Source organism: Osmerus eperlanus, chromosome 3 (genome assembly GCF_963692335.1).
Source record: "Osmerus eperlanus chromosome 3, fOsmEpe2.1, whole genome shotgun sequence".
NCBI lineage: Eukaryota > Metazoa > Chordata > Actinopteri > Osmeriformes > Osmeridae > Osmerus > Osmerus eperlanus.
In genome coordinates, this window is record NC_085020.1 from 11058930 (window position 1) to 11071453 (window position 12524).

The 12524-nt window shown below is 45.7% G+C and overlaps 1 protein-coding gene across 13 annotated transcripts in view; it reads right to left on the reverse strand.

Annotated features, from left to right (window-relative positions):
* Nucleotides 1-12524, reverse strand: part of caska (calcium/calmodulin-dependent serine protein kinase a) — a 30528-nt gene that overhangs the window by 4530 nt on the left and 13474 nt on the right. For 2 of the 13 annotated variants that reach the window (XM_062457218.1, XM_062457215.1), the window contains exons 7-23: nucleotides 12154-12332; nucleotides 11794-11916; nucleotides 11617-11700; nucleotides 10851-10950; nucleotides 10433-10450; nucleotides 10124-10245; nucleotides 7625-7702; nucleotides 4823-4870; nucleotides 4010-4090; nucleotides 3199-3369; nucleotides 2900-2978; nucleotides 2554-2639; nucleotides 2343-2411; nucleotides 1802-1864; nucleotides 1176-1211; nucleotides 439-635; nucleotides 135-244 (exon numbers count right to left, since the gene is read on the reverse strand). In XM_062457218.1, the coding sequence (XP_062313202.1) occupies nucleotides 135-244; nucleotides 439-635; nucleotides 1176-1211; nucleotides 1802-1864; nucleotides 2343-2411; nucleotides 2554-2639; nucleotides 2900-2978; nucleotides 3199-3369; nucleotides 4010-4090; nucleotides 4823-4870; nucleotides 7625-7702; nucleotides 10124-10245; nucleotides 10433-10450; nucleotides 10851-10950; nucleotides 11617-11700; nucleotides 11794-11916; nucleotides 12154-12332 (1644 nt within the window). The remainder of the gene's footprint in view (nucleotides 1-134; nucleotides 245-438; nucleotides 636-1175; nucleotides 1212-1801; nucleotides 1865-2342; nucleotides 2412-2553; nucleotides 2640-2899; nucleotides 2979-3198; nucleotides 3370-4009; nucleotides 4091-4822; nucleotides 4871-7624; nucleotides 7703-10123; nucleotides 10246-10432; nucleotides 10451-10850; nucleotides 10951-11616; nucleotides 11701-11793; nucleotides 11917-12153; nucleotides 12333-12524) is intronic. The other 11 variants (XM_062457225.1, XM_062457223.1, XM_062457228.1 and 8 more) reach the window with 9 other exon arrangements.

Consider the following 12524-nt stretch of genomic DNA (forward strand, 5'->3'; position numbering starts at 1 on the left):
GATACATGAAGCGCAGTAACAACTTGGGGGAGAGTGTTTATGATGGTAGTAAATGTTCCATCTGGTATGTGTTTGCTTGCTTGCGTGTGTGTGTGTGTGTATGCAAGTAAATACTGCACTGTGTGAATACTGACCTGCATTGTGTTTCGCCAGGTACTTGTCTTTGTACTGCTTCTTCTTTTTACCAAACCAGGTACAGCTGGTCTGTTGCTTGGTTTTCTCCATAGCACAGCATGCCACGCGCCTGCACACACACACAGAGTTCCATTACAAGTGTTCTATGAATGTTGGTGTTGCCAATGTGTTGTGTTGTGTTTGTCTGCCTGTGTGTGTGTCTGTGTGTGTCCATCTGACTTTTCAAAAGGTGTTTTCGTGTACACCTGTAGATTTGATGAGTCCTGCAATATTGTTAGGGGTTTGAGCAGTGCGTGTCCTCACCACTCCTGGAGCTCCGGTGAGGGGACGAGCCCCGCGGGGCAGCTGCTCCTGCTCTCCAGCTGGCCCTGCCACCAGTTGTGGTCGTCCTTGGAGATGATCTGGATGATGTCGCCGACCCCGAAACGAATCCCTGCCTCCTTACAGGGGATGAGGTCATCTCTGGAAGGGTCATACTCAAACTGGGCTCGCACATAGATCTGAGGGGGTCAGAGGTCATGTGGAGGTGTGAGGGGGTCATGGGTTGAGGCGGCGGGACGGAGATAAAATAAATTAGGGAAAATATATTTGAGAGCAGGAAGGGGTAAGATAAAGAGAGACATTCAGGGAGAGAGCGATCGAGACAGAGAAAAGAAACACAAATAGAGAGATGGTAAAGAGGTGTGTGTGGTTGGTGTATATGTGGTTGGTGTGTGTAGTGGGGGGTTGTGTGTGTGTGGTGGGGGGTTGGGTGTGTATGTGGTTGGTGTGTGTGGTAAGGGGTGACATCATTGCTGATAAAGAGAGCTCTTTGGCTTCCCTGAAGAGAGGTCAGGACACCATGTCTGTTCAAATCTCTTCACTCAATCAATATCAAATTAATCTTAACACAGACCATGATTGGATCACTCTAAGTTCAGTATCTGCTGAAGCCATACTTCATGCTACACACAGAGTGTGTTTATGGGGGGTGAAAGGACTGAGAAATTGAAAAAGCTGTAGTGGAGAGCAAGATTAAGAGTGTGTGTGCTGGTATTCACCTGTCGACTCTTGGTTTGGATGGTGGACGGCAGGTCCTGTGAGAAACACATCCAGTAATGGTAGAGAGAGAGAGAGAGAGAGAGAGGGACTTTACCACATGGGTGTGGCAGCTATACACAACCAAGACTTCATTCTTTATAATACTCATAGATCATTCTTATTAGTGAAAAGGACAGCTGGCTTCACAACCAGTCTGTGTGTGGGCAGGGTGATAGGAAGCAAGCAGAGAGCAAGTACAGCACATGCCTGGAGCACTAGTGTGTCTGGGAGAGGTCTGGTGGAATAGATGACGTGTGAGAATAATTATAGAAGCAGCCAGTCAGAAAAAACAAAACAATTCGAGCAGATTAGCGGTAACATTTGAAGCGTAACAACCCTAACTCGTTCTGACACTCATATTACTATCAGCGTTGGTGATATTAAACTTAAAATAAAGGTGTGTATCCTCAATTGGAAGCGATGCTAAGATTAAAAAAAAGGGAGGTGGCGCGTTCCCTCACACACAAAGGCTGGAGGGAGGGGCACAGAGGAGCGTAATATTCAAGGGATGTGGGGTGTAAAAAACACGGTTGGTCAGGGGTGGGGGGGGGAGACAGGGTTGGTCAGGAGGAGGGGTCATCCTTACCAAGATAGAACTGTTAATGCTGGAGTGACCGTTGGCAGGAGACGGGGTGGAGGGGGAATCTCTCTGAAATAAGACACACAGGTCAGCAATATACAGCCACCATAACACACACACACACCTATACACACTCACTCAGGAACCAGGAGTGAAAGCAGTTACTTGACTGGCACATTCTTATTTTGTTGGTTGTTTATCTAACAGTTCTACGACGAGTAGGGTGTGTAAAAGGTTCACAGCTTGGGTGTGGTAGAGTGTCAGCTAGTGTGTGGTAAAAGATGAACAGCCTGTCTCACCCAGCCTCAGCCAAAACATATCTGATAAATAAACACACATGCTCAGTCACCAGGCAGGCAGTTAGTAATGGGTCCCAGAGCTCAAAAACAGCAAGGACAGAGGGAGGAGAAGGAGTGTGTGTGGGATTGGTAAAGAAAGAGTTTGAGATATCGGGGTGAAATGAGAGAGGGCAGGACAGAGGGCAGAGAGGCAGAAAGGGTAAGGACGGGACTGAGAGAAGTGAGAACACGTTTTTGTTTGGTCTTACCTCACACAGATAACCCTGTGTCCTGTAGCTGGGCACTATCTTAAAGGTGATGCTGCCCCTCATTTCCTTCTGTGGAAAGAAAAGCTTACTCACACACTACACCGTTTCCCAGGATGTCCCCCCCCCCCCTTGTGGAGAGAAGGTTTTATAGTCCTGCCTACTGGGCGCTGGGGGGCGCTGGGGGGCACTGTGCTGCAAGGGCATCACTCACCAGCATCTTCTGGAGCTGTTCCACCGTCTGGTTGGCCACACTGATGCCACTGATCTCCCTGATCTCATCCCCCACATGCAGCGTTCCTACGTAGCACATGAGAGACAGAGAGTTGTGAGTTATAGTTGTGTATGGGTGGTAAAAGTATGATACAACGTGTGAGTTTGTGTGTGTGCGTGCGTGCGTGCGCCACTCTATAAGGTGTTCAGAGGGTTGGGGGTAAGAGATAAGGTTTTCAGAGGGTTTGGGATAAGAGATAAGGTGTTCAGAGGGTTGGGGATAAGGGATGATAAGGTTTTCAGAGGGCTGGTGATAAGGGATGATAAGGTATTCAGATGTAGCCTACCTTGTCTGTGGATCATTCCTCCATGCATGATCCTGGCCACAATGCAGTGGTTCAGATCATTCATCTTCAGTGTGATACCCTACACACACACACGTTATCAGAGACACATCTAATTTGAACAGTTCCCACATTTCTTTCTTGTGTTTGAGATGCATAATATAGAAAACTCTTTCTACTAAGGTAAATGCATATCAACATTTACATTACATGAACTACGATACCTTGTACAGGCATCGGAACAGTACATTTAGCAGAGACACTATGTTGGATGTAGGAAGTGTACATGTATACCACAGTACCATGGGTTCATCCGTGTTCTTTTGGAACTGGACCAGACGCACACGCGTCACGTTCTCCAGGTCTCCATCCGTGCTCTCCGGTGACTCTCCGTTCAGGTACGGGGAGCCGGGCCTCAGGGCATCATCACTGTAAACCTCGTGGGCCACTACGTCGTGAGTCTGCAGCAAGGCCTACACACACACACACACACACACACACAGTGGATTTGAGTGTGTACTTTAACACCACAAAACCAGGAATGCTAAAGACTCCCAGTAAACACTGTGACGAGGGTTCCTCCTCAGGTTCACTGGTCGAGGTGAGAGAGCAGGCGGGCATCCAGAATAATGGTGACTAAACTGGGAGGGACAGTCATGTCTGTGAGAGAGACAGACAGAGTACAATAAAAACAGAGATGGAGAGACAGAGTATAAGAGACAGAAAGAGAGACATAGAGAGAGGGAGAGAAAGAGTGTATAGAGAGTAGAGAGGAGGAATGTACTCGGCTTGTTTCTCTTATCCCCCACACATCTACTTCCTCTTTCCATCGTTTCTCCACACTCCATTTACACAATTGTACCTTCTTATTCCACCATACAGCCTCTAGCACCAACTATACACCCTCCAGGACCTCTGCATGGTGTATGCAGATATGTAGTAGTGAGTGTGTGTATCCATGTGTGCGTGTTTATGCTTTTGCCTGGGTGTTCATCAGTGTGTTTGCTTAGAAGTGTGTGTGCTTATCAGTGTGTGAGTTTGTTTATGAGTGTGTGTGTGTGTGTTTATCAGTGTTCATGTGTGTTTATGCTTGTGCGCGCGTTTTTCACTCACCATGAAATGCGGCTGAGTCAGTATCCTTCGGAGCTCCTTGGTGTCGAGGTTGTCAGGGTAACAGGAGATCTCCTGCAGTACCTACATGGGCAGAGAAGACAGTCACCACCTTCGGTCCACTACGCTAACCCTAACCCACACAGCTCATAACCCTTGCAGCACATCCAGGGCACAGCTCATAACCCTAACTCTGTCACCACCTTCTGTCGACTGCAAACCCACCGCATGTCCAGCACACAGCTCATATCCCTATCACTCTCCCTAAGACACACCCTTCTCAACCAATGAGGGAACTCCTCAGAGCGTGCCCAAGCCAATCGGGCTCCATGACCACGTCGCCTGGCTACCTGGGCTGGTATCAGCTCCAGATACAGTATGTCACACCTGGCTGATGAATGTGGCAATACTATTGTGAGGTGTGTGTGCATGAGAGAGAGAGCGAGAGATCGAGATAAATAGACAGAGAGAGATTGATAGTGAGAGACTCGCTAAGACATGAGGTCTGGCTCGCTTCTGGTTTGCTCCAGGACTAACTGAACTTTGTTTCAAAATCAAAGAATCACTGTGGTAGGTTTGTGTCGATGACATTCAAGTGCTATTAATGTCACAGTAATGACGGTTTTGTCATAACTGGAACAGTGTGAACTTATACACACATACACACAATTATACATTGCAGCCTCACAGACAGATGAAAAGATGGACATGTGGGTTATATTCCTTTCTGGTCCAGCTGCTTTAACCCCAATTTTGAAAAAATAACTTTACAAAACAACTCGTCTTGGAGTGTAAGGAGTTTGTGGGACATCTTACATTTTCCAGCTGCCTCAAAGAGCCACTTTCTTTGTCTTGGGAGGGGCTCTTTGCAAAGGAAGACACAGGAACACATGTTACACAATGCTGATCCTCCGCATAAGGACCAGAGGTCATGGGTCAGAGTGGACCAAGGTGACAGGGTTGGAAGGGAAGAAACCCCGGCCTCATGTCAATCTATTCACCATAGATTCCATCAGGCCAAAGGGTAGAAGGTATTCTCCAGGGCAGGGTCAGTGTTAGCAGGCCCCTGGGGGGAGAAGCCCCGGAGAAAAGAGCGGAATCCTCCAGTCTGATCGCTTTGAAGCATTTCAGTAGCAGCCACCGAGGCTGAGAGTGAGAAAGCAGAGTAGAGAAGAAGAAGGACCTCCTAATGAGCGAACACACACACACACACACAGACTAAAACAAGCAGCAGGGACTCGTCTCACGAACAAAACACGAGCTCCGATAAAAGTCCATGGAAGCTTAGACGGCAGTGACGGAAGTTCTCCGCAAAAGGAGAGAAGAAGAAGTAAGAGCTCAAAGAGAGACAGCCTTTCATCGGGAATCGAACACACCATCTAACCTGCTCCAACTCAGCCCCACAGAGGATTACAGCACGGTGAAGCCTAGAGAAGCCTTGTAAAGTTTAGCACAGCCAGAGACGATAGCCTACAAGCTCATTCCTCCAGCCTTTCCCAATCCTGGTCTACTTCACTGTATAATATTGTAATCTGCTCTGCTCTGTACTGCTCTGCTCTACTCTACTGGGCTCTGCTGTCTTCTGTGCTTCTTGTCGTGTCACATGGACACGACAAGTCACAATCAGTCACATGGATCTTGACCATGATTACCTCCATTGATTCCAGGGGGAATTGATCATTACACGCTACCGCCTTATCTCACAGCTAATCAGACCTTACATACAACTAACCAGGGTTCTGTAGAGACTGAGACCTGCAGGGTTCTGTTGTAAATACAGAACAGTTGTGTAAGACAGCCTTTCCCAATCCTGGTCCTCGGGACCCACTGTTCTTCATGTTTCACTCTTCTAACAGACCTGATTCAAATGAATGGGCCATCTAAACCATGAAGGGTCTGATTAGCTGTGAGATAAGGCGGCAGCGTGTAATGATCAATACCCCTGGAATCAATGGAGGTAATCATGGTCAAGATCCATGTGACTGATTGGACACGACAAGAAGCACATAATACAACAGAGCCCAGTAGAGCAGAGCAGTACACAGTAGAGCAGAGCAGTACAGAGCCCAGTAGAGCAGAGCAGTACAGAGCACAGTAGAGCAGAGCAGTACAGAGCACAGTAGAGCAGAGCAGTACAGAGCCCAGTAGAGCAGAGCAGTACAGAGCCCAGTAGAGCAGAGCAGTACAGAGCACAGTAGAGCAGAGCAGTACAGAGCCCAGTAGAGCAGAGCAGTACAGAGCCCAGTAGAGCAGAGCAGTACACAGTAGAGCAGAGCAGTACAGAGCCCAGTAGAGCAGAGCAGTACAGAGCACAGTAGAGCAGAGCAGTACAGAGCCCAGTAGAGCAGAGCAGTACACAGTAGAGCAGAGCAGTACAGTAGAGCAGATTAGAATACTACATGGAGTCAGGTGGCTGAGCGGTTAGGGAGTCGGGCTAGTAATCTGAAGGTTACCGGTTCGATTCCCGGCTCTGCCGAATGACGTTGTGTCCTTGGGCAAGGCACTTCACCCTACTTGCCTCGGGGGGAATGTCCCTGTACTTACTGTAAGTCGCTCTGGATAAGAGCGTCTGCTAAATGACTAAATGTAAATGTACATAGTGGAGCAGAGTACTACAGAGTGGAGTAGAGCAGAGTACTACATACTCTTCTCTTCCCATCATTCTGGTACAAGTTGATCTTGGTCTCATCTGTCCATAGGATGTTGTACCAGAACTGTACAGGCTCTTTTAGATGTTTTTTGGCAAACTCTAATCTGGTCTTCCTGTTTGAGACTCACCAATGGTTTACATCTTGTGGTGAACCCTCTGTATTTACTCTGGTGAAGTCTTCTCTTAATTGTTGACTTTGACACAGATACGCCTACCTCCTGGAGAGTGTTCTTGATCTGGCCAACTGTTGTGAAGGGGTTTTTCTTCACCAGGGAAAGAATTCTTCTGTCATCCACCACAGTTGTTTTCCGTGGTCTTCCGGGTCTTTTGGTGTTGCTGAGCTCACCAGTGCGTTCTTTCTTTTTAAGAATGTACCAAACAGTTGATTTGGCCACACCTAATGTTTTTGCTATCTCTCTGATAGGTTTGTTTTCATTTTTCAGCCTAACGATGGCTTGCTTCACTGATGGTGACAGCTCTTTGGACTTCATATTGAGAGTTGACAGCAACAGATTCCAAACACAAATACCATACTTGAAATGAACTCTAGACCTTTTATCTGCTCCTTGTCAATTAAATAACGAACTCCCTTTATGAGGGAATAACATACACCTGGCCATGGAACAGCTGAGCAGCCAATTGTCCAATTACTTTTGGTCCCTTAAAAAGGGGGGGGCCACATATCAAATGTGTTGTAATTCCTACACCGTTCACCTGATTTGGATGTAAATACCCTGAAATTAAAGCTGAAAGTCTGCACTTAAAGCACATCTTGATTGTTTCATTTCAAATCCATTGTGGTGGTATACAGAGCCAAAATGATGAAAATTGTGTCAATGTCCAAATATTTATGGACCTGACTGTATCTGCACAATAGGTTACAGTATAACAATCGTGGGTTGTGTGTGTGTAAGTATGTGTGTGTAAGTGTGTGTCTGCAAGTGTGTGCAGAGTTTGTACACACTAACCTCTCTGGCTCTGTGGACAGCATCACTGTGGGGGGTTCTGATGTATGGAGAGGACTTGGTGCTTATCTTATCATAGAGCTGCAATGACAGTAAAACACACAATTCATTCATTAATAAACAATTTAAACATCAACAAACTTGACCAAGTGACTAGCGGTACTGTAAATCCTAATCAACTTGCACATTTGTAAGATCTGGTGTAATCATCATCATCATCAATATTAAATTAGTGTATATGAGTATTGTAACACTCCTCTGCCTTCTCATTTTCAACCTTTTCTTCTTATTTAGTTAGCAGTGTTTCCCATGACAAATCGCTTTTGACAAGTAAGCCATGCATACAATAATAAAACAAAAGTACCCATACAATAAAATATTGCTATGCTCCAATATGAAGATGTTGATAAACATTTAATATGTACGAAATGCCTCACAATAAACATGCATACAATGAAAATAGGTACAATTAACTGTAAGAGTAAAACAATCCCGGCAGTCTAATGGGAGGATCTATAGAGCAGCAGGTCTGTTCTGTCCTCATAGAGCATCAGCCAGAGTCAGACCCAGACCCAGAGTCAGACCCCGGTTCACAAAGACAGCAGCTGGAGAAGCTGTGAAGGAGACTCTGATTCGGAGCCATCTGGGAGGAAGAGACGTGCTCAGTTAAACACAATTCCTCCACTATAGCTGAGATAGAATCCTCTCATCGCCTCCATCACAATGTATTCAGCTGTCCTGCAGACAATCCTTCTTTCTCCTTTATGGCCGCATCCCCCGTTCAGAAAAACGAGCTTGTGTTGACATTTCAAAATAACAAAAAAAGAGCACACCCTGTTGATTAAAAAAAAGGCTAAGTATGAATGCCTCCCTACTGCCCTCTCTCCCAGAGCTTATCCACCCAACTGCCCTCTCTACCGCCCAGACCTTGCCCACCTTACTGCACCCTCTGCTGGGGAAACTGTTGCCCTCTCTCCACTGCTTGCCGTGACAGCAAAGTGTGATGACCAGCAACAATGTGGCACACTGGTGATGAGCAACACTGCCTTGTGTCGCCTACATACATAAACACCATTCCTTCAGCCCAGCCCAAGTGTTCTCCGAATAGAATGCTGATTTACTAATCCTACCAGATATCCAAGATAAAGTATCATAGTTATACTGGAGACAGGGTGGACTGAATCTACCTCATGAAGTTGTTTCTTGAACATGCATGATGCTGGCTTTTGTAAAACTACTAGAAATGTTTGCTAACTCGATGCTAACATGCTGTGAAATTCTAATTAAGAAAATACAGTTTTTACTACTTAAGAAGTTAGGAATAGTGAGTTCATTTCTGGATCAATTTCTTTAAGCAATCGGATAAAATGAGCCAAGTGATGGCCCGTATCATCAAGCACAATTTCACTAAATCTGTATTTTCACGGTTGAGGTTATGCATTCAGGAAAACGCTTATTAGACATAATCAACACAGAGGGCTTTGGGTGGCTGAATTACATATTAAACTTTGGTGTATATTGTCTCTCAGACTCTTTCAATACATTATTATAAATCACAAAAATACATGACCCATTCAGAGCGCAAATGTGGCACACATCAGACAGGGTTGCTAGTAATTTCTTCAGTAACTAAATTCTGGTGTCCCCGGTTCTCACTATTTCTAGACCGCTGTTCTCAATAACCTTACTCCCCATTACGCCCATCATTAAATCACTGATTATAACTGTATTTATGTTTTTTTTAAATAAACAACGATTCTAAGCTATGCTATTCTAAGCTAGCCATCACTCCTACAGAAGACTGATGGTACACTGCAGCGTTACTTCTAGAAACAAGAATACACTCACCCACCCGTCTCCAAGCGCTTGTCAGACAGACCGGTCCAAAAGAGCATACATAAACACTAGACTAATCAGTTCAACCCATCCACTCCTGGCCTAATGGATCTCATTCTTTGTGTGTGTTTGCGTGAGTGTCTGTATTTGCGTGTGTGTGTAGGTTGAGGCGGGTAGCATGTGTGTGTGGGTTGAGGCGGGTAGTGTCAGCCCTGCAGACACAGAAAGGACTGGAAGCTGCTGGGCCATAGAAAGATGACTAGACATAACAGCTGCCATTGTTCACTCTCCTTTCAGTTTTCGTGAAGGGTTCCCCTCTCTCTCTCCATTTCTGCCTCTGTGTTTCTCTCTCTCCCTCAGGGGTGAGGTTGTTCCCTCCCCTCCCCTCCCTCTCTCCCTCCCCTCCCTCTCTCGTAATTTACCCTGAGGTCAGTGATACTGTTTTCATTATATGCACTGAATAAGTTAATTGATTTGGAGGTGGTGTTTCCAAGCCTACAACTATTGTATTCAATAAAGACACCATACATTGACTGAAAACTAAATTGTAGATATCTTAATGATAATGCTGCCCTCAACCTAATATAATATGCCAAAGCTTATCTTTGGGGTCAATTGTTTAATCAAGGTAAAGGCCAAAAGAAGACCAAGTATGTGTCGACTCACGTCCAAAAGTGTGTGAAGGTGCTGGTCCTGGAAAACCTCATGTAGAAAGTCTAGATCCTTCTCACTGCAGTCCGTCAGAGCATGGATCTCTTCTAAACTGTCCAAAACTTGAGACACAGCCCCTGTACAGAACACACACGACTGATTGAACTCTGACAAATAAACATAACATTTTGGGAAAAAATACAATTGTATTGGAAATCAATCAGCAATCAAGTATGGATTTTATTTGAGGGTCACGTGAATAGACAGACACACAGAGTTGGGGGTCAAACAGGTCACACACACACACACACACAGGATACCTACGTTCTGATGCTAGCAGTCCTATCAGGGAAGCAGTAACACAAAGACAGTGTAACAGTAAGACTGTAAGCATTCTTTTAGTCATCAACATTTGTGTGGTCACAATGTTAGCCTTGGTATGTTAGGTAATAGTATATACTGTAAATGTGTGCAACAGCTGTGATAGGACTACACATATGAAGTGTTATTTTTTATTTTTTAAGAAAGATCATCCATGGCAATCCTAATCCCCTCAGTGACGACACTCATGATGAACTTGATAAACTGATTAACAGAAATCACTCATGAAGCTGAAAAGGGTGTTGAATGCTGAGATTTCCAAACTGCATATGAATGTATGCAGGGTTAGTTCCACTCATGGTGTTCCCACTGTGTGTGTGTGTGTGTGTGTGTGTGTGTGTGTAAGAGAGAGCGTCGCTACCTGAGGAGGTGGAGTCTTCAGAGAAGTCAGGAAGGTCCTCGGGAGGGTCTCCATAAAAACAGTTGAACTTATGACTGGAGACTGCAGCTAGCACTGCACCCTGAAAACACACAAGGTACTTCTAGTACTCTAAAGGCCTCAATATACTCTAGTTTTGTACTTGGTTGTTTGGACATATGCGAAAGCTACGCATGCAGAATTGTCCACATACTCCACTGTGTTCTTCAAGTCAACATGTATTTTTGAAAAGCCATGTCCACCAGGAGGCGACAAAACATTGTGACTAAATGCATTGACAACTACTTCATATTTTGTACAACAGCAATAACCATGGCGACAGAGGAGGAGGTATTGTTATGTCTATGTCTATGACCGTATAGGCGAGCCAGTTCACATATTTGCTCTTAAAAATGTACCACTGTTGTGTACTAGTAGCCCGACTTCTTCCCCGTTTTCTGTTTTTAATCTAGCAGCACGTCAGTGAATCTTTGGTATTCCGCAACACTATTTCTATTGGTATTGTATCTTGCGCATGCGTATATTACAGGCCCAGGGAGACGTGCACACAGTATGCACCAAACAAACCCAGGATACATGCGGCAGCCATTCAACATATGTGTACACATACTTAGCATGAAGTATATTTCAGCCTTAACACATACGCTACACTTCTCGTCTCACGTGTGTGTGTGTTTCTGAGTGTGAGTGTGTGTATGTGTCAGTGTGTTTCTGTGTGAATGTCCACTGAAGCACGCCATCTGCTGACCTTCAGTTTCCTCCGGGCGTTGAACTTCCTCTGCTGTTCCACCGTCTCCTGCAGGTGGATCTTGTAGGCGTACCGCTCTCTCTCCTCAGGACACAAGTAGCAAGATATTACTTCCAGACCAACCATGTGTGTGTGTGTGTGTGTGTGTGTGAGTGCACGTGTGTGGCAGTTCCCCACCTTGAGCCAGGGGTGGTTGAGGGCCTCGTAGACGGTGATCCTCTCAGTAGGGTCCAGCATCAGCATGCGTCTCACCAGGTCCTTGGCACTCTCCGAGATGTGGTTCCACTGGCGAGGATTCATCTACAGAAAAACACAAACTATTCACATACCGTACACCTCCATCTCCACCTCCACACACACCACTCACATACAGTACACCTTCACACACACACATACACACACACACACACACATTACATAATGTATACACCTTTACTGAACATGTGTACACACACACACACACACCTCCACACAATCGACTGTACACTTTTACAAACCCTCCTCATGCTGGTAAAGGGGGTTTTGTAAATCAACTACTACCTTGTATTTGCCCTTGCAGATGGCCTCAAACAGCCTGTCCCTGGTGCCGTAGAAGGGCAGGCCGCCGGACAGCAGGATGAACAGGATCACCCCGCAGCCCCACACGTCCACTGGCTTCCCGTACGGCTCACGTTTCACCACCTCCGGTGCCATGAAGTGAGGAGTGCCCACTCGACCTCCAGGGACACACACAAACACGCACGCACACACACAAACACGCACACACAAGTGCACGTACACACACACAAATAACTGCTTCATCAAAACACAAATCATGCAGCATGCACAAAATGCAGTTGGTGAATTCATACTGTGTGCATATGCAACAAGTCAGCGTGACAAATGTTTGAGATCACAATTTACTGCAA